Below are 22,403 nucleotides of genomic sequence, written 5' to 3'. Positions count from 1 at the left end.
ACCCTAAGTCCAAGGGATAGAAAGCCCATTAGGCAATCCTATAAATACTGTGCTCAAGCCAGAGAAAGGTACGTTTTCATCCACTTACTGAATCACACTTAGAATTTCTTACTTACTTGAGCGTCGGAGTGCCTTCGCAGGTACCCTCCCCCGCCCGACCGAAGGAGACACCAAGAAGGAGCGACCGACCGAAGGAGAAGAAGATCGACACGTCAGCAATTATACTACGTCAACCGACCGTGCCTGGGCCCCATCTCTCCACTCAAGTACAATTGGCGCCCATCGTGGGGCCGAGGCAAGATTTCAATTTTTGAGGTATAATGGTTGCAACAAGGAACAACAACGACGCTATGGCAGAACAGATGACTATGATTCAAACCCTCCAAACTCAGATGGAGGAATTGCGGCAAAAGGGGATTGAAGACAGTCGCCAACACGAAGAGGACAGACGCCGTCAAGAGGAAGAAATCGCCTTATTGAGAGAGCAGAATGCACAACTCCAGCGACAGGTTGATAATCCCGAACGAGAAGGCCAATCCCATACGGCCGACCGAACCACCTCTCGCATACCTACACCGACCGACACCAATCCTGCTTCCAGAACTGAAATAGTCGAAAGAAAGTTAAGTAAAAGGGGTCATCCTTTTACAGACGAAATCATCACCACACCACTTCCTGACAAGTGGAGAGGCTTCGCCATTAAACTCTATGACGGCTCGACTGACCCAGACGAGCATTTAAATGTTTACAAGACGCAAATGACTTTGTATACCACAGATAACAATGTGTGGTGTAAAGTATTCCCCACGTCGCTTCAGGGAGAACCTCTTACCTGGTTTACAGAGCTGCCTCCGAATTCCATTGATGACTTTGACGTCTTAGCCGCAAAATTCTCTACTCAATATGCCACCAGCCGACCGCATAACATGTCCTCCATGTCTTTCCTAGCGGTACAACAAGAAAAAGGTGAATCTCTCAGAACCTTTTTAGATAGGTTCAACAAAGCATGTATGAATATCCGAGGGCTCAAACAGGAAGTTGCATTACACCATTTGGTTTCGGCCATCCGGCCGAGCCGTTTTACCGAAAGTCTCATCAAGAAGCCGCCTCAAGACATGGAAGACCTTCGAACTTGAGCAACCAAATTCATGCAAATCGAGGAACACATTGACTATCACCAACGGTTCAAAGCCGTCGGATCCGGAGTCCTCATAGACCAAACCCCGAGCAAAGAAAGAGAAATCGAGACCGAACGGACTGTCTGAACCACTCCAAGGTCCGAACGGAACAGAGGAGGTCGAATCCCCAGGTTTAACAGTTACACCCCTTTAACTGTTCCGAGGGGACGAGCCCTAGATGAAGCACTACAAACGAATTTAATTCCGACACTAAAACGATATCAAACACCACCGAATGCAGATACTGCTAAGCATTGCCAGTACCATCGTAATTTCGGCCACACGACCGAGGGATCTCAAGCGTTGAAGGACAAAATCGAAGAGCTCATCCAGGCTGGCCATCTGCGGCAGTTCGTCAAGAAGACAAGGAATTCAAGATCCCCACCACGAAGTACCGACCGTTCATCCCGTGGTGACGACCGGTCATACCGTAATGATTACAAACGCCGAACTGACCATAGCCAGGCTTCGCGGAAACGCAGTGAAAGCCCCGTTCGGCGTACACGCGCCCGCAACACAAGTCCCGACCGAAACGCCCGCCCTCGTCAACAAGTCCGCGAAGTCATCAATATGATTGCTGAACCCGTTACCTTGGGCGAACCAAACCACGAAACAAATTACATAGCCGGAGGCTTTGCCGGTGGCGGGTGCTCAAATTCCGCCCGAAAGAAACATCTCCGGGACATTCAGTCCGCTCATGCTACTACGAGAAGGCGCCCACACATACCCCCGATCACTTTCACTGATGATGACTTCACAGCCACAGATCCAGCCCAAGACGACCCTATGGTAATCACTGTGGAAATTGACAAGTTCGCAATTGCCAAGACTTTGGTGGACCAAGGTAGCTCGGTCGATATATTATACTGGGAAATCTTCAAGAAAATGCGCATCCCAGAAGCAGATATTCAACCCTATAACGAACAAATTGTAGGGTTCTCAGGTGAACGGGTCGACACTAAGGGGTATATAGACTTGTATACAACCTTTGGTGAGGAAGACGGTCTCCATAAAACAATAAACGTACGGTATCTTGTGGTTAACGCCCAAACTTCCTACAACATCCTGCTCGGCCGTCCGTCCATCAACAGATTAAAAGCCATTGTTTCCACCCCACACTTAGCCATGAAGTTCCCTTCGGCAAATGACGACATTGCAACAATCCATGTCGATCAAAAAACCGCTAGAGAATGTTATGTCGCGAGTTTGAAAAGTGAGCCAACTCGGCGGCTCTACACGACCAATCCAGACGACCGACTCCCGCAAAAAAGAGGACGATCCCTGACTCGGTATTCCGAAATGCGCATGTCCCGTCGTCAGATGATAGCCCTTGTTGATCTCGACCCTCGTATGGACGATCCCCGTATGGAAGCAGGAGAAGACTTGCATCCATTCCCACTTCGCGATGATTGCCACGCTACACTTATTGGCACCTCACTGAAGTCGGACGCGAGTGGCCATCGACACGACGCTTGTTAAAAATGCTGATCTTTTCGCATGGACGGCCGCTGACATGCCTGGCGTAGACCCACAGGTCATCACTCACCGATTATCACTGTATAAAGAAGCTAGGCCGGTAGCTCAAAAGAAACGAAATCTAGGAGAGGAATGACGCCAAGCCGCACGTAACGAAGCTGATAAATTGTTACAAGCTGGATTCATTCGGAAAGCCCATTACACCACATGGCTAGCCAATGTAGTTATGGTAAAGAAAGCGAATGGAAAATGGCGAATGTGCGTTGACTACACGGATCTCAATAAAGCATGTCCAAAAGACTCTTATCCTCTACCTACCATTGATCGTCTAGTCGATGGGGCGGCCGGACATCACATCCTCAGTTTCCTTGATGCCTACTCAGGTTACAATCAAATCCAAATGCACCCGGCCGATCGAAAAAAGACGGCCTTCATGACCGACTCCGACAATTTCTACTATGAAGTTATGCCCTTCGGACTCAAAAATGCGGGAGCCACTTATCAAAGGTTAATGGATCATGTATTCCACGACATGATCGGTCGGAATGTCGAAGTCTACGTTGATGATATTGTTGTCAAATCTGACTCATGTAAACAACATGTCGCCGACCTAAAAGAAGTTTTCCAAGCTCTTCGTCAGCACCGAATGCGACTCAATCCTGACAAATGCGCGTTCGACGTTGAGGGAGGAAAGTTCTTAGGTTTTATGCTTACTCACCGTGGCATAGAAACTAATCCAGAGAAATGTCAAGCCATTTCCGAGATGAGGAGCCCCAGTTCCATTAAAGAAATTCAGAGACTCATTGGCCGGCTCACCGCTCTGTCGAGGTTTGTCCCTAAACTCGCAGAAAAGACGAGACCCATAGCCCGATTATTGAAAAAGCATCTCGCTTCGACTGGACAACCGAATGTGAAGAAATCTTCCTTCAATTAAAAACTTTTTTATCCTCCCCACCGGTCATCCAGAAACCGGACGCCCGAGAGCCGATTATAGTCTACCTAGCCATTTCAAACGAAGCTGTTAGTTCGGTCTTGGTCCAAGAGATTAATTCCGAAGAACGTCCAGTTTATTTCGTCAGTCGCGCCCTCCATGGCGCCGAGGTTCGATACCAGACGATTGAAAAGGTGGCCATGGCTCTAATCATTAGAGCCCGACGAATGCGCATGTATTTTCAAAACCATCGCATTATTGTTCGGACGAACTACCTTATCATGAAGATTCTGGCCAAACCAGACTTAGCCGGACAAATGATTAGTTGGGCGATAGAATTATCAGAATTCCATATACAGTACCAGCCAAGAGGGGCCATCAAGTCGCAAGCCCTTGCCGACTTCGCAGCCGAACTCACCCCTTTCTTGGCCAAGGACGAACATCCATCTTGGATTCTGCACGTTGACGGCTCCTCCAATGAACGGTCGTGCGGCGCTGGAGTCGTGTTGGAAGGACCCAGCGAGATTGTTATTGAACAAGCTTTGAAATTTGAATTCAAAACTTCCAACAACCAAGCTGAGTACGAGGCCCTTATAGCCGGCTTACACTTAGCCCAAGAATTGGAAATCACTAGATTAATTTGTAAAAGTGATTCCAGACTCGTCATCGGTCAGCTCAATGACGAGTACGAAGTACGGGAAAGCTTGCTGTAGCAGTACTACCACTTCGTCAAACAGTTGATGAATACCTTTTCGGAAATATCCTTGCAACACGTCCGACGCGATCACAACACTCGCGCGGACGCCTTATCCCGGTTGGCAACCACAAAAAGTAAAGGAGTACACGAGTCGGTAATCTATGTAACGCTTGCACGGCCGAGCATCGACCTACAAGAATGTCTAATGATCGACTCGGAATACACCTGGATCACCCCAATCAAAGAATATCTGCTTAATGGTACATGTAGTCCCAGGTCTGAAAAAACCATGAAGCAGAAAACTGCCCGGTTCATCCTGATAGGCGACGATCTTTATGGTCGTGGATATACCAGACCGCTCCTCAAGTGTTTAACACCCGATCAGGCCTCCTATGTCGTCCGGGAATTGCACGAAGGAATTTGTGGCACTCATTCTGGTACGCGAACGATGGCTGCCAAAGTACTCTGAGCCGGCTACTATTGACCGACCGTCCAAGGTGATTGTACTGACTTCGTCTGAAAGTGCCTTAAATGTCAGGAATTCGGCACTTTGTCTCACCAAAAACCAGAGGAACTCCACTATATGCTCTCACCGTGGCCGTTCGTCCAATGGGGTATGGATATAATCGGCCCTTTCGCTCCCGGCAAAGGACAATGTAAGTTTCTATTGGTCGGCATTGATTATTTCATCAAATGGATTGAAGCTGAGCCTCTTACTGCAATTACCGCTCGCAATGTCCAAAATTTCGTATGGAAAAATATTGTTTGTCGTTTCGGCCTTCCCCAGATTATCATCACTGATAACGGCCGACAATTTACCGATCGGACGTTAGCCGAATTTTACGAGAAGCTCCACATCAAACATATTGCCAGATCGGTCGAACATCCGCAAACAAACGGCCAAGCAGAGGCTGCAAAGAAGGCCATTCTGAACGAACTAAAGAAACGTCTCGGCCCAGCCAAGGGTAACTGGACTGAAGAACTCTTAGAAGTCTTATGGGCATATCGTTGTACCCCTCAGACGACTACACAAGAAACGCCATACAGCCTAACGTATGGCACTGAAGCCATGATCCCCGTCAAAGTCGGAGAACCCTCTATCCGCCGATAAACCCTTGATCTTGACTTAAACAACGAAAGTCTCTCTGTTGGCCTAGATCTTATCAACGAACTTCGAGACAAGTGTAGAATTCGTGAGGAAGCATGCAAAATCAGGGCAGCCAGGCGGTACAATTCCAAAGTTAAACCAAGACAGTTCCACAAAGGTGATTTGGTCTGGCGGATGCGAGGCGACACCCGGAAGGAAGGCGGGAAATTTTCTAGCAATTGGGAAGGACCATTCCGGATAGCAGATACAGCGGCTGGCGGAGCTTATTACTTGCAACATTTATCTGGAAAAGATATACCGAGAACGTGGAATGCCATGCATCTCAAATTTTACTACAGTTGAAATAATAAGAGAAGTGTACTCTTTCCTCGCACGGTCGGTTTCTCCCTAAAAGAGGGTTTACGACCGAGCAGGTTTTAACGAGGCACTATAAAACAAAAGACATCTCTTCCATACCTTTCGTTATTTTCTACTTCGTTCATCATTCATTTATTTTCATGCCTCGTTCGGCACTCGAATCATTACTTAAACGTAATCATAAATTCATTCATGCCTCATTCGGCACTCGAATCATTACTTAAACGTAATCAGAAATTCATTCATGCCTCGTTCGGCACTCGAATCATTACTTAAACGTAATCAGAAATTCATTTATGCCTCATTCGGCACTCAAATTATTACTTAAACGTAATAAAAAATTCACTTATTTTCATGCCTCGTTCGACACTTGAATTATTACTTAGACGTAATCGGAAATTCATCTATTATCATGCCTTGATCGGCATTCGACTCATTATTTAGAACTAAGAAATTATTACTTAAGCGTAATCGAATATTTATTTTCATGCCTCGTTCGACATCTGGATTATTACCTACTTACATTTATTCATGCCTCGCTCGGCATCAAAATTCTTACCACGCCTAAGAATTTGTCATCCAACCAGCCCACGCCTCGTTCGGCATTTAACATGTATGTGAGTAAACATAACTTCTCTTACAACCCACGCGTTTTTCAACAATAACAATAATAATGTTTACCAACAGTACCTATTCAGTCGGTCATACACACCCCACAAACATGTAATAAATATACAAAATAGAACCATTGTACGATGCCCACATGCCGGGTCCAACAACTCTCTACGGAACATTCTTCATTAGTTCTTCAAATGAGGCGTCCGGCTGTGGGCCAGGGGTCTCCGCCTCGGCCTCCTCATTCAAGTTGTCATCGGGGTTGGCCGATACCAGCTTTCCATCAACCACTATTTTTTCTATGTTGTACCGGTCGTCCTCCAGTGGCGCCCCATGCAAGCACGACACTTGTTGAATGCCCAACCTGAAGTACTCTTCGCTAATGCGAAGCATAAAATCTTGGCACTTGGCCACTTCAGCTTTCAGAGCCTCCTCCCGGTTGACCCCCTCCTTCAGCTGCGCCTCGAAGCCCTTCTTCTGCTGTTCATGCGCTTTTATTGCCGCCTGTTTCTCTTCTAGTTGGCCCTTCAGCTTTTCGACCATCTCGGCCGACGCCTTTGAAGCTTGGTTGGCTTCAGTTACTTCCTACTTCAAACGAGGAACGGTGACGGTCGTAACTCTCTCGAGCTCTTCGATCACCGTTCGGCTCGCCACGAGAGCCCGATTTTGCAATTCTAATGTTTCCACCATCAATTTTGTCGTAGGGATGGTGGAGAGCACCTCGTTCTCCTCTGCTGTCAGCTCCGCTTGCAAATGGGCCGCTATTTCCAAGCCGGCCGTTAACAAAGACGGTTCAGCAACCGTTCGAGAGGGCCCCGGTCGGCCTTCTTGATTTCCCTTAGGGGGTCGACCCCTTTTCTTCGCTGCGGCCGTGGTCTCCGCAGCAGGCACCACTGAGGTCGGTCGGGCGGCTAACGCCCCACTCGTTTCAAGAGAACCCGCCTGTCGGTTCCTCTGTTGGCGCAAGTTGTTCATATACTCATTCAGGGATGTGTCCGTCCGTGTCATGATTTCTGCAAAACACACAAGAATTAAACACTATTAATGAAGTTATTCAATCACAACAAATTTGCAATCACATACCAATAAAATCCGCCCAAGGATCGGACGACGCATATAATGCAATTATTTCCCTTGTCGGCAACTTATGAGGGAGCTGGTCGAATATCGCCATTACAGCCTTACCCAGCACCGACACGACCGTACGTGAATTAGGATTAAGGGCAACGGGATTTTGCGTCCAATGAAATGGAAACCTAGTTCCACCCTTAGCATTGTAAAAGTATTCCCGGCCATCCGGCTCCACAAATATCTTAAAATACCGTTCCTTGAAGTTCTTATAAGATGTGGTAAACGCCGCAAAGCGCACACTCCCCGGGCGGCTCACCAAGGAAACCCAGCTTACCGGACTAACCAGATATGTGCTATAATAAAACAAAAACACCTCCGCCATGGGTGTCAACTCAAAAAGTTGACACACCATTCGGAAGGCTTGTAAACATGCCCACGAATTCGGATGAAGCTGTGTCGGAGTTAGGTTAAGGATCCGTAGCACGTCTGTGGTGAAATCGTCGAACGGCAAGGTCACTCTCAAATCAGTAAATAATGTGGTATAAACATAGAAAAAATCTATTGGCGCATTCTCCCTCCCATGACAAACCCGGTCGGTATACCCACATATTTCGGCTATTAGAATATCCGAGGGTAAACCCGACCGCACAACCGGTGCCCTCGCTATCACCTTATCTAGGTCGTCCGATTTTCTAAGAATGGTAGGGAGGTTCTTAACACTAACATCCACCCAGTCATACGTTGGACCCCTCGACCCACTTGTACTTTCACCACTCCCGGACGAAGAGCCCTCACTCCCAGACGACTCTATACTCACTATTCTATTTGAGGAGAGTTGAGACGACATAACTAACCTCAACGTGCCGAAACAAAAGCCGGTCGGCACCTACAGCTTGTTCAGCAACACACGCTCGCAATATAGACTTGGCACTCGGAGCGACTCGGATGCCGAATTCACAAAAACGTAAAATTAATCCAAATGCGAACGCTATTTATAGCATCCCCCCCCCCTCCCTCAACCGTTAGATGCACGTTCATCCTACGGCCTCAGCCAGTCGGAAGTCGAACCGTCACTCGATCTCCACCGTCAGATCGATCTCTGTCCCCTCCGACCAAAAGCAAACGTCTCGTCATTCCGTTACATTTAATGCCTGACACCTTGAAAGGCACAACAATCATTACGACTCTTCGACTTTTATTCACCTCGAGCCTGGGGGGCAAGTGTACCAGTAGACACCGGACGGACGTGGCCGACCGACCGAATGCATAATAAATGCAAGGGCATTTATGTAACAAGCCAAAGTAGTTAAGATACACTTTCGAAAAATAAGGAGAACACGCTTAGAGAAGATATGTTCCCCGGGTATTCCGGAGCACGACTGGCAAGACCTATCCATAACCACCCTGAGCCCAAGGGATAGAAAGCCCATTAGGCAATCCTATAAATACTGTGCTCAAGCCAGAGAAAGGTACGTTTTCATCCACTTACTGAATCACACTTAGAATCTCTTACTTACTTGAGCGTCGGAGTGCCTTCGCAGGTACCCTCCCCCGCCCGATCGAAGGAGACACCAAGAAGGAGCGACCGACCGAAGGAGAAGAAGATCGACACGTCAACAATTATACTACGTTAACCGACCGTGCCTGGACCCCATCTCTCCACTCAGGTACATTATGGTATAAAATGAGAGGGTTATGAACCTATCATAACTTCTAATTTAAATGTGAAAAAATGTGGTATATACTGTGAATTTCCCACCAAGCAACCTCTTACGACGTATATTAGCATCTTTTTGGTTATTGACTTTTCTCGTGTTCAAGTATACGTAGGAAAATTATGAAACTAGTGATAGGGAATGTTATTAAAAGCTGAATGGTGAACCGTGAATTCTCATTTTCTAATTGTGATAATAATTTTGCATGGAATAGTAAAGTTAGGATACAATTAATATAGATTTTTCAATGTAAATTTTTTTAACTAAAAATAGATAAAACAGAACTCATAAAATAGAGCTATAAGTTATATCTAAATTCATGTAGTCTTTATTTGTATAGAATTTGTTAGGTCTATTTTAAAATAATGAAAACAAAAAAGTTAAATAGGAAACATGTATTGAATATGATAAATAAAAGTAAGACACTCAAAGTGGATAACTTCATAAGGTTTCTTTGAAATTCATTTTCATTCTAAAATTGAAATATATAAGTTTTTTTTTTTTATAAAAATTGATGAAAAAGTAAAAACAGAAATCCTGTGAATTTGGTGTCTTTGTCCCAAATAAATACAGTGTCCCTGCATGCCAACTGATGCACCTAAAATTGCGAAAATCCCACGTTGTGTGCCCAAAAGTTGGCCAGATGTTGTCTTGGTTCAAAATTGGTCTAATGAGTTGACATTTGGTAGCAACCTTTTGATGTGATTTATGTAGTTATGTAGTAAGTATTGGGTAGAAGCCGAAAAGAGTGGCTGCTCCTAACATTTAACAGGGTTCCAATAATTCAAAAATGTACACCCAAGCTTTGAACAGCCTGGCTAGAAAAGGTTGGTGAAGATAACCATCACCCTATTCATCCATTGATCCATCCAATCTTCTTCAAGCTGTTCATTGCTATTCAAAAAGGACAAACATGAATGCACACTCCATCTTCCTTCATACTCACAAAATTATAAGAACTGACTTTCATGATTGCTTACTCATACAAATGCAAGCTTTTATAGGTCGAGCTTTTTCACCTCCTTAAACGGATATTCATCAAGTAAATATTAGGTTAAACGAGTCTTCTTTTACAACTATAAACGAAGTAAACTTTAAATTTAAATTTTATAAAATCAATTTATAAGGTGAAGTTTTACTTATTTAATAGAATTTAAGTCTTATTCAATATTATATAACCAGTTTATAAGATGAGATTCGCATATGTTTATATACTATATAATTTATGTATTTCTAATCGATGTAAGATCCTCAACAACAACTAAATTATCTTCACTTTTTCTTACAACTATAAACGAAGTAAACTTTAAATTTAAATTTTATAAAATCAATTTATAAGGTGAAGTTTTACTTATTTAATAGAATTTAAGTCTTATTCAATATTATATAACCAGTTTATAAGATGAGATTCGCATATGTTTATATACTATATAATTTATGTATTTCTAATCGATGTAAGATCCTCAACAACAACTAAATTATCTTCACTTTTTCTCTATGGACATTCTAGTCATATACAAAAGATTTGTTTATGTTCTCAAGTTAACTCTTTTTTAATCTTTTGAAAATATTACTGCAAGGATCTAGAAAATTACCTTAGAGTAGAAGTGATATATTTTAAATGACACCTGAATATTTTATTATTAAAATAAAAAGAACATATAAATATAAAATTCAGTTATTCAGGTTTCATTTCAAAAGAACTACCATCTCTTTAGAAGTTCCTTTTTCCTTTTCTCTCTCTTCTCTCTAAGATTCTAACATCCTCGCTCGTCATTTTGACGATCAGAGTCCGTCATTAAACTCCTGGCAGCGAGATCTACAAGACTGCCCGATCAGAATCTCTGATAGAATTAGGCTACCCTTGAGCTTTTGGTAGTTTGGATTTCTTAGGGAGCATCTGCTCTAGTTCAGGTAAGGGAAGCTAGTTTAAATTTTCAATACAACCTTAGGCTAAAAGATCTGGATGTGGGGTGACGTGGTCACCAATTTTAATTTTGGTTTGCAGGAATTATTGTTTATGAGTAATGTGGTATTATTTGAAATAAAATGTGAAAAATGTTGATTTTGATATAGATGATTTATGGTAGAAGATTTGGTTTGAATATGAAAATTTAGTTGATTTGTATAGTTGATTAGTGCAAGTTACTTTTGAAATGAATGAGTTGTTGAAATTGTTTTTGTTTGACTCTGAATGGTGAAATTAGGCAGAACTATGCATATTTTTCTGCATATCTCGCCTAGGCGAGAATAAAATGAAAAAAAAATGGTGCTCTCGGGTCTTTTCTCGCTCAAGCGAGACCAGAGATGAAATTTTGGGTGCTCTAGGCTAGATTTCCACTCAAGTGAGAGAATTTTCGCTTGAGCGAGACTCATTCTCGCTCAAGCGAGAAATTCTTTCTCAAGCTAGAATCTCTGTAAAAAAAAAACTAAAATTTTACTTTTTCCTTTAAAAGGTTGGTTTATATATTTTTGTATAATTTTACTTATAAATTATGTAAACTTTTATTTCATGTATATTTAATTGAAAATTTCTTTAATTAGATATTTATATGATTAGTAGATGAATTGTGTTGTGTTTTGGAAATTATAAAATTTGGTATGATTTGATTGTTTGATGTTGGATTTTGTGAGGTTCAAAATATGAATTTTAATCAAGACATAGTATTTTCAGGAAAGAAAATACCGTGTAAGATTGTTTAGGATGTGCATTGACTAGAGATTCGTCTAGAAGGAGATATTCTTACTCTACTGAGATAATGAAATCATATAGATGAAGTTATTCAGGTGATGAGAGTCGCAGGAGGTTCATATGAATGGGTAAGTTGTTTGAAAGATAACTAACTTGACATGTTATATGTGATGGCATTTCATGAAGGTCTTCTTGAATCATGTAAGAAAAAGTGGTGCGGAAGCTATGAAGGTGTGTGAGCAAGATCCTCCTAAGAGTGGTGTTGATCTTGAAGGTGCATGATGTGTATGAAGCTAGGGAGGTTCGGCCAACCCAAGGAGAGGTGAAGGAGATGAAGTTTAGAGCCTATTCTAGGGAGAAGCAAAGCTTGGCACAAAATGGCAGCATAACTTTACTCACAATAAACTTGGAAAATACAAGAGATAGTCTTCCTATTTATAGGCTATAAAACCGTAAAAACTAAGCTAATGTCTAATGAAATGAAAGCCAAATGAAATGCAAGAATGACAAGGCACATGGCACATGCTCATGACCGGCCAAACAAAACACATTCTAGAATGTTTCACTCAAATATGCTTTCTACACTACTCTAATTACTAAGCACCCCTAATGGGCCTTTATGCAACATGTACAAAGCTTTCTCTCTTCCATCCGTGGCTTCATTCAATTGGGCTTGAATATGCTTAGCCATTGACCTTGTGATAGGTCCTAGACGCTCCATGGGTAGCCTTTCCTTTTCACGTCCTAGACGCTCCATCCTTCTAGCTAGACGCTCATCATGGTCTAGACGCTCTTCATGGTCTAGTGTTGGGCTTTGGCTTTCATGGCTAGATGTGCTTGGCCCTCCTCCATCATCCTCTCCCCCTTGGAAAGGATTTGTCCTCAAATCCAACTCGTCATCGTCATTGGTACCTACAAATGGAGAAAGGTCAATCACATTAAAAGTGTCATGTACTCCATATTCAAGAGGTAGGTCCAATTTATATGCATTATTGTTGACTCGCTTGAGGACTTGAAAGGGTCCATCTCCTCGGGGACTTAGTTTGGACTTCCTTTGAGTTGGAAATCTATCTTTGCGAAGGTGAAGCCAAACTAAGTCTCCTTCCTAAAAAATTATTTCTCTCTTCCCTTTATTGTTGTATTTTGTGTACTTCTCATTTTGTTGTTGTATTTGGAGTTTAATCTTCTCATGCATTTTCTTTACAAAGTCAGCTTTGATTACTCCTTCCTTATGCACAAAATCTTGTGGATTAGGAAGGGGTATCAAATCCATGGGTATGAGAGGATTAAAACCATATACTACTTCAAAAGGAGAAGCATTAGTAGTCTTGTGAACTACTCGATTGTAAGCAAATTCAATGTGGGGAAGGTACTCATCCCAAGATTTGTGGCTGCCCTTCATGATAGCCCTAAGCATAGTTCCAAGAGATCTATTAACTACTTCAGTTTGCCCATCCGTTTGAGGATGACAAGAAGTTGAAAATTGTAGTCTTGTTCCAAGTTTACCCCAAAGAGTTTTCCAAAAGTGGCTTATAAACTTGGGATCTCTATCGGACACTATACTTCTAGGGAGACCATGGAGTCTCACCACTTCTCTAAAGAAGAGTTTAGAAATATTTTGAGCATCATCTACTTTGTGGCATGGAATAAAATGGGACATTTTGCTAAAACGGTCCACTACCACAAAGATAGAGTCATGGCCTCTTGCAGTCCTAGGAAGTCCTAAAATGAAATCCATGCTAATGTCTTCCCAAGGAGCATTTGCAATCGGCAAAGGGGTGTAGAGTCCATGCGACATTGTTCTAGACTTTGCTTTTAAACATGAGATGCCTCTAGAACAATGTCGTTGGACATCTTTCCTCATGTGTGGCCAACAAAATTTTGCTTTTAAAAGATCTAGAGTCTTATCAACTCCAAAATGGCCCATGAGTCCCCCCTCATGTGATTCTTTGACAAGGAGTTTCCTATGTGTTCCTTGGGGAATGCAAAGTTTTCCCTCTTTAAAAAGATATCCATCGGACACATAGTAACCTCCTTGCGCTCTATGTAGACATTGGGCATAGATGGATGAGAGTTCTTGATCTTCTTGGTAAAGCTGTCTTATGTGGTCAAATCCAAGAATTTGTGCACCCAATTTTGAAAAGAGTGTATGCCGTCTTGAAAGAGCATCGGCCACTATATTGGTGCTTCCTTTCTTGTATTTGATTACATAAGGAAATTGTTCAAGAAATTCCATCCATTTAGCATGTCTCTTGTTGAGCTTGTGTTGGCCCTTTAAATATTTTAAAGACTCGTGATCACTATGGATTACAAATTCTTTGGACACAAGGTAGTGTTCCCAAGTCTTTAGGGCTCGCACAAGAGCATAGAGCTCTTTGTCATAGGTGGGGTAGTTGAGGGTGGCACCATGGAGTTTTTCACTAAAATAAGCAATGGGGTGTCCACCTTGCAACAAAACCGCACCTATGCCTACCCCCGATGCATCACACTCTATCTCAAAAGTTTTGGAAAAATTTGGGAGAGATAGAATGGGTGCATTGGTGAGTTGAGCTTTTAGCCTTTGAAAGGCTTGCTCATGCTTTTCATTCCAACAAAATGCAACATCTTTTTTAACAAGTTCATTCAAAGGAGAAGCTAGACTAGAAAAATTAGGCACAAACCTTCTATAGAAGCTAGCTAACCCATGAAAACTTCTTACATCACTTACATTTTGTGGAGTTGGCCACTCGCGGATGGCTTTGATTTTCTCGGGATCTACATGCACCCCCTTTTTGTTTACTATGAAGCCTAAGAAAACTACACTATCTACACAAAAGGTACACTTATCCCTATTTGCAAAAAGACTATTTTTCCTAAGCACTAGAAGAACTTCCCTAAGGTGACTTAGATGGTCTTCTAGGGTTTTACTATATACTAAGATATCATCAAAATAAACTACTACGTATTTACCTATACAATCCCTCAAGGTGTGATTCATAAGCCTCATGAATGTACTTGGGGCATTAGTAAGCCCAAAGGGCATCACCAACCACTCATATAATCCAAATTTGGTCTTAAAAGCGGTTTTCCACTCATCACCCTCCTTGATTTGAATTTGGTGATATCCACTTTTAAGGTCAATTTTGGAGAATAGAGTTGACCCATGCAATTCATCAAGCATATCAAGCCTTGGGATTGGATGCCTATACTTGATGGTGATGTTGTTGATTGCTCGACAATCACAACACATGCGCCATTTTCCATCCTTTTTGGGCACCAACAAGACAGGTACAGCACAAGGGCTTAGGCTCTTTTGAACCCAACCCTTCTCCAACAAGTCTTGAACTTGTGATTCTATCTCCTTTGTTTCCTCGGGGTTGGTTCTATAAGCAGGCCTATTTGGTAGGCTTGCCCCCGGAATGAAGTCAATTTGATGTTCTATCCCCCTAAGAGGAGGAAGCCCAATGGGCCCCTCATGGGAGAATAGATCTTCAAATTCACTTAAAAGGTTTTCTATTTGAGGAGGTAAATTCATAAGTTCACTACTAGTGGCAGTGCATGTAAGTGCTCCTTTACAAAAGATAAGGCTTGGTTGTTCAACAAGAAGCAAATTTTCAAAAACGTTTTCAAGAGGCTTTTTTTGTTGACCAACCTTGTGGGAAGGAACACTCTTCTCCCACGCCTTCCTATCCCTAAGGATTTTCTCTTTTTCTAGCGCTCTTTTTTTTTTTTGTTTTCCTCATCCCTCTTTTGCTTCATTTGTATTTGGTCTTTTACCACTTGAGAATGTGGTAAGGGACTAAGTACAAACTTTTTATACTTGTGGGTGAAGGAAATTTCGTTAGTGAGACCATCATGCAAGGTTTTCTTATCAAATTGCCATGGTCTCCCTAATAAAATATGACAAGCTTCCATAGGTACTACATCACATAAAACCTTATCTTTGTAGTTCCCTATGGAAAACTTGATTTCCACTTGCTTGTCTACATGTAGTTCCCCATTTTCATTAAGCCATTGAAGTTTATAAGGTTTTGGGTGAGGAACTACTTGTAGCTTAAGCTTTTCCACCATCCTAGCACTACAACAATTGCAACTAGATCCACTATCCACAATGAGAGAGCATATGTTTTCTAAAACATTGCATCTTGTATGAAATATGTTCTCTCTTTGTGTTTCAATGGATGTGCTAGGGTGATTGTTGAGGGTTCTCCTAATCATAAGCAATTCTCCCTCTAGTGGAGCTACCCTCTCATCCTCTCCCCCCTCCTCTCTCTCACTAGGCTCATCCTCACCACTAGTGTACTCGTCTACACCCTTAAGAAACAAAGTCCTTTGGTTTGGACATTGTGCTTGCACATGCCCTCTACCATAGCACTTAAAACACTTGACATCTCTAGCTCGGATGGGTGGGGTGGAGGTTTCTTTGGTAAAAGGTTTGGTAGGTTCTTTTGGTTTTTCCTTTGATGTACTACCCTCCCTTCTAAACTCTTTCTTGGGATAAAAGTTAGAGTAAGGGCTCACCTTTTGACTTGATGTTTTGCGTAAAATTTGTTACTCAACTTTAATGCAAAGTTGAACCAAATCATTCAAGTCTTGATAAGGTAAGAGCTCCACTCTATCTCTTATCTCAAGTGATAGGCCACTAAGGAACCTAGCTATTGTGGTATCCTCCTCTTCTCTAATGGAGGCTCTCATCATGTAGAGCTCCATTTTTTGTCTATACTCTTCCACACTCATGTTTTTTTGTTGGAGTCTTTGGAGCTTGTCCATCAACTCCCTATGGTAGTAGGAAGGTATGTGTCGGCGTCTTAGGGCTCCCCTAAGGTCATTCCAATATGTAATGGGAGGTTCCCTATGAAGACGCCTTTCTCTTTCGAGAGAGGTCCACCAATACATGGCGTTCCCTTGGAAGCTAAGGGCGGATAAGGGTACTTTACGTTCCTCACTTACCCTATGGCAAGCAAAGAGTTGTTCTACCTTCATCTCCCAATCTAGATAGATTTCTACATTTTCCTTTCCATGAAAATGAGGTAGGTCTACTCTAGTTTCCCTTGGCACCTCTTGCTCCCTTTGCCTATTCCTTCTAGGGGGTGGTTGGTAGTAGTCATTAATTCTAAGGCTTCCCTCCCTTAGAGACTCATTACTCCTAGATGCATGAGTATGAGTTTTTTTTTATTTTTGTGATTTTTGGGATTTCTCCTCTTGGGCTTTAGCCAATTCATTGATTTTATTCTCATTCTCCAATTGTCTAAAGGAAATCATTTGTACAGCTTGTGAAACTTCTTTTAAAAGAGATTTTATAGATTTGACTTCACTTTCTATAGACTTTGGAGAGTGAGGAGTAGAAGACATGGCTAAAGTTTTTTTGTATATATAAGTGTTTTACCTTGAGGAAATTTAGGAAAGTCAAAAAAGGTAGTTTTCCAGGTAAGGGAGGTGAGTCACAAAGGACTACTTAAGTACCAAGCCTTTGCCTTAGCCAAAAACTATCCCTCAATGTCTCCACACAAAACTTCCTCTTAGTAAACTACTTAGAACACAATTAAGTTGAGAAATCAAAACTTGTTTTTCAATGCAAGAAAACAATGTATGCTAACTAATTTAACAAAGCTAGTCGGTTTAACACAAAATAAGCATGCAAAGCGTCACTACTAAGCAAAAGAAAAGGCAATTACAAACAATCAACAATTGCTAATTAAGAATTCTATACTAGTCGGTCCTAGGTGAGGCTTCTTGGACACTTTGAGCCCTTGAAGACACACTCACCGTCTAAAACATAATTAAGAGGTAATTAACACAAATTAAGTTGTAAGGAAATTAAGAAAAACCCCCTTTGTTGAAACTCTTTTTGCTAGTGATACTCCCTCTTGTTGTTTTTGCTTGTTAGCCCTCCAAATGTGTGTAGTGTTTTGAGAAAGTTTGCTTCGGCTTTGTCTTTGTCTTCCCCTTAGAATGAAGGTCTTGATTCTCCAATTTCCAGCACCTATCAAAGGGCTAAACCTTAACCAAGTCAAGTTTCCATTCACATAAGCACCAAAGGAGAATAAATTCCAGCACCCAAATTAGAGGTCAAAGAACAAAAGCAAGAAACAATTTAATTGAATAAAACAGTACCACCAAAAGGAGTTAGATTATGACAACTAGAAAGAGGTCCAAGAAATATTCAGCAAGCAAATAAAAGGTACCAAAATAAAGGTAGGCACACAAAAGAATCCTAAGAATGGCACTAGAATTAGATGACCAAATAAAAAAACAGCACCACTGGAAAATGTTGTGGGCCAGAAACGTGTTTTTCCCCAATTTATGCTGAGCTGTGTTTTTATGATATGATTCTGAAATTTGATATGCAAGATATTCAAGATCTTAGCTAAAATCTGGCTTTGGAATCACTCAAAACGCATGCACCAATTTGTTTTAATAAATTTTGCAATTTTGGTGTTTAGTTACGCCAGCTGTAGCGCCTCAGATTTGCACACTGATTTTAAAAGATTTATCATTGTTTTTCTGTTGATTCTTTTGGACTAATTCTTTTTTTGTCCTTTCTATAACACTTCAAACTTGCAAATTCCAGAGAATCAAAATTTTCCTATGAGTGAAAATATTTTTCTGGATCAAAACAGTCAGCACAGAAAATCTGACAGGGGATTCTGGAAACTGGAAACAAAAACAGCAAGATACCAAAGTTTAGACACAATGGAAATTTGTGAAATAGAATTGTGTAGGATCTAAACACAATATGAACTCAAACTAAAATTAAAAAGGCACCAAAAGATCAAAGAACAGCAGATTCAAAGCAATTAAAGATACCCAAAATCAAGAAACAATCAAGCCAAATAAAGGACTACTAAGAATTGTTGACATTGTGGATGAACATGACTTGACAAAACATATAAGATTCAGAAATTAAAGACTCAAAAGCATAATATGAACCAAATAAGAAAGCAATAAAGACTCAAAAGCCTAAAAGAAAATAGCAACTCAAAGGTGTATGGAATCCTATCACAATTTGCACAAGAACTTGTTCAAGATCAATTGAACAAAAGTGCTTCGGTTGGATCTTCCACAAAGCACACCAAAACAATTAAAATGTAAAAAACAGCAAGACAATTATGGAAAATAAGATGAACAACATGAAAGTAAAGAAGAACTAAAAATGAAAGACCAAAAGCAACTCATCTTGAAGAACCATAGCTCATGATACCAAATGATGGCATTTCATGAAGGTCTTCTTGAATCATGTAAGAAAAAGTGGTGCGGAAGCTATGAAGGTGTGTGAGCAAGATCCTCCTAAGAGTGGTGTTGATCTTGAAGGTGCATGATGTGTATGAAGCTAGGGAGGTTCGGCCAACCCAAGGAGAGGTGAAGGAGATGAAGTTTAGAGCCTAGAATTCTAGGGAGAAGCAAAGCTTGGCACAAAATGGCAGCATAACTTTACTCACAATAAACTTGGAAAATACAAGAGATAGCCTTCCTATTTATAGGCTATAGAACCGTAAAAACTAAGCTAATGTCTAATGAAATGAAAGCCAAATGAAATGCAAGAATGACAAGGCACATGGCACATGCTCGTGACCGGCCAAGCAAAACACATTCTAGAATGTTTCACTCAAATATGCTTTCTACACTACTCTAATTACTAAGCACCCCTAATGGGCCTTTATGCAACATGTACAAAGCTTTCTCTCTTCCATCCGTGGCTTCATTCAATTGGGCTTGAATATGCTTAGCCATTGACCTTGTGATAGGTCCTAGACGGTCTAGGTCTCCTCCTAGACGCTCCATGGGTAGCCTTTCCTCTTCACGTCCTAGACGCTCCATCCTTCTAGCTAGACGTTCATCATGGTCTAGACGCTCTTCATGGTCTAATGTTGGGCTTTGGCTTTCATGGCTAGATGTGCTTGGTCCTCCTCCATCAATATGAGTTAACCATGTCATACTAGAAGAGAGATGATATTAAGATTATTTATGTGCATAGCTGAGTGGATTTCACAGGGATATAGTTATGACAATTGCAAATATCTGAGTTTAAGTCAATGCACGAGTCTTCCGGAAGTAAAGTAGTGGAAGTCTGACATATGAAAAATGAATATTAAATTTTAATAGACACTTGGTGATTTGAGAAATTGTATGAAACTTGATGATTTATATTTATTAATTTGAAATTGAAATTATATAGAATTTTTTATATATATAGATAGCTTAGCCTGTTATTTGTTTGTGTTTGTTTCTTTATCTGTGATGATCGTCTATTTACACGGGAGCAGATGATGTTACATGTGATTGAGTTTCTCGGTGAGAAGATTGATGATGAAAAATTTTATTTTCTTTTGAATGTCTTAAATTTATGTATATATTTAAAGTTCTATGAAAAGAAATATATTTTGAAACATTATATAAAAGAATTGTAGAGATATTTATATTATGTTTATATATTTATTTTGATATTTTAAATAAATTATGGTTATTAAATATGGGTAAAAATTTAGGGATGTTACAATTACTGATACTAGTTATAGATTAGATTTGGTATTTATGCATTACATTAATATTTTCTTATGTTTTTAAAAATATAATAATGTTTGGTGCATTGTTGTAAATGATAAAAATCACTATATTATATAGCATTCTAGAAACACTTTAGGGAAATGAATATAATTCACTTAATTTTTTTTATGAATATTAAATTTTAATAATTTTGATTCAGTAGTTACGCATATAAATTTATGTAATTTAAAAAATAATTAATTTTTTTATCTAAACATCATTTTCATGTCTGATGAACTTTATAGAATATAAAAAAAATAAAATTATCTAAACCTAAACCCTAAAAAAATAAAATTATCATATAATATATTTATGCATATTTAATTTTTATGTATAATTATTCATATAATATTGCATAATTTAATAGTTATATTTAATTATAAAAATACTAAGTATTTAGTACTTTGTAAAAATAAATAAATCCTTTAATGCGACGGGGATTCAAATCATTACAATCGAAGTAATAATAAAAGTTATTGTGATATTTGATATGCACTTAGGTTCAAACATGTTATACATTCTTCATTAGAATGCTGATAAAAAAAAATTCTTCATTAGAAAATTGAAAGCTTGATATAATAACAATAACAACAATGCTCTAACTTTTAATTATTTTCCTTAAAATTTCCCCACTTTTCTATAAAAATATTAAAATAAAACTTATATAATTTTAATTTATTAAAGCTTAATTGTTTTTTATACAAAATTAAAAAAATAATAAAAGAATATTACATAAATTATATAGATTTAAATATGTTTTTAAGTAAAATAAATGAATTTTAAATTTCGTGTTTGGAAGATTTTTTCTTCTTTGTTTTCAATTTTTTTAAAATAAAATTCTTATTACTTTTCATATTTAGTATTATATAATTTTTTAATTTTTGTATTTTTTTAATGAAAAGTCAAATTATTACCACAAAGATGTAGATAATATAATGTTAACATATGATATTTAAAACAAATCAAATTTAAGAAATAACTGTTATTTTAAAAGTAACTGTTAGGAATAAAATATAGTGATTTTAAATATAAAAAAAATGAAAATAAAATATTTGTTTAGTGAAATTAGGAATAAAATTTATTTAATTAAAGCATAGTGTATCATCTAAGTCATGAAAAGTGTTAACTAAGAACGTTAAGGCATAAATAAGAATTATTTTTTCTTTAAATATAATCAAAAGATATTATTATTCACCATCATTCCAAGTCCAACTCAAAAGCTACAAATAGACATCAATCCAAACAATATGAATTATTTATGAGCATTTAATATATCCATATGCTACATCCAATTATCACCTTTCAAAACATTAACATGTGGATGGATAACAAAGGGAAAGATATTATACTTTATATAAGTATATTTGGTATCCAATATAGACTAAACGATCTTCCACCAAACAATACAATGACTCTAACCAGAACCATGAATGTCAATCAAGAATAAACTATCAACATCTATTATAAAGTCTCAAACCAAATGTAGAGATATAAAGATCCCTTTTGTTAAATCACCAATCGACAAAGATGTCAACCGACCCCTCTTCAACCATCTTAGAGAAGAGAGGGGAACTTGAGAAAATACAAAAAAAAAAAAAGTTTAAGAGTTATAATCCTAAAGAGATAAAACACTACTATTTAAAGTCACTACAAATGTTGGTCATATGAGGTACATTTCTAGGTGCCCCATATGATCAACAAGGAAGCCAAAAACTATAAGACCAAAACCATCATGCCATAGGTCAATTTATAAGCCTTTTGTGCAAACTCATAACTTCTTGAATGAGTGTGATTGTACTAATTAAAAAAAATCATGAAAGTTCTCTTATTCCAAAGATAGAAAAGTTCTAATATTATGATGACCTTATCGACCTAAACAAGCACACATTTATGTGATCTATGTGAGACATTATGAGCGAGGTCATCACATGCCAAGTTTTTCCCATCTCATTGAAAGGTTTGACCCTCAATTGATTGCATAGTTACTAACAAAATCCATTGACATCTTCATCATATTGAATATCAGATTCGCCACCCAGT

At 39.5% G+C, this 22,403-nt stretch overlaps 2 protein-coding genes across 2 annotated transcripts; both read left to right on the top strand.

Moving 5' to 3' along the window:
- Positions 1-320: 320 nt before the first annotated feature.
- Positions 321-2,657, top strand: LOC137834122 (uncharacterized). Its single transcript, XM_068642185.1, has 2 exons — positions 321-966; positions 1,420-2,657. Exons 1-2 carry the CDS (start codon positions 321-323, stop codon positions 2,655-2,657), a joined length of 1,884 nt encoding a protein of 627 aa, XP_068498286.1.
- Positions 2,658-3,785: 1,128 nt separating this feature from the next.
- LOC137834121 (uncharacterized) lies at positions 3,786-5,393 on the top strand. Its single transcript, XM_068642184.1, has 2 exons — positions 3,786-4,277; positions 4,821-5,393. The coding sequence occupies exons 1-2, from the start codon at positions 3,786-3,788 to the stop codon at positions 5,391-5,393; spliced, it is 1,065 nt and encodes a 354-aa protein (XP_068498285.1).
- Positions 5,394-22,403: the final 17,010 nt, after the last annotated feature.

The sequence above is a fragment of the Phaseolus vulgaris genome, chromosome 5 (assembly GCF_000499845.2).
Source record: "Phaseolus vulgaris cultivar G19833 chromosome 5, P. vulgaris v2.0, whole genome shotgun sequence".
Classification (NCBI taxonomy): domain Eukaryota; kingdom Viridiplantae; phylum Streptophyta; class Magnoliopsida; order Fabales; family Fabaceae; genus Phaseolus; species Phaseolus vulgaris.
The sequence above is the reverse complement of the archived record's forward strand: the minus strand, read 5'-3'. Positions and strand labels throughout refer to the sequence as shown.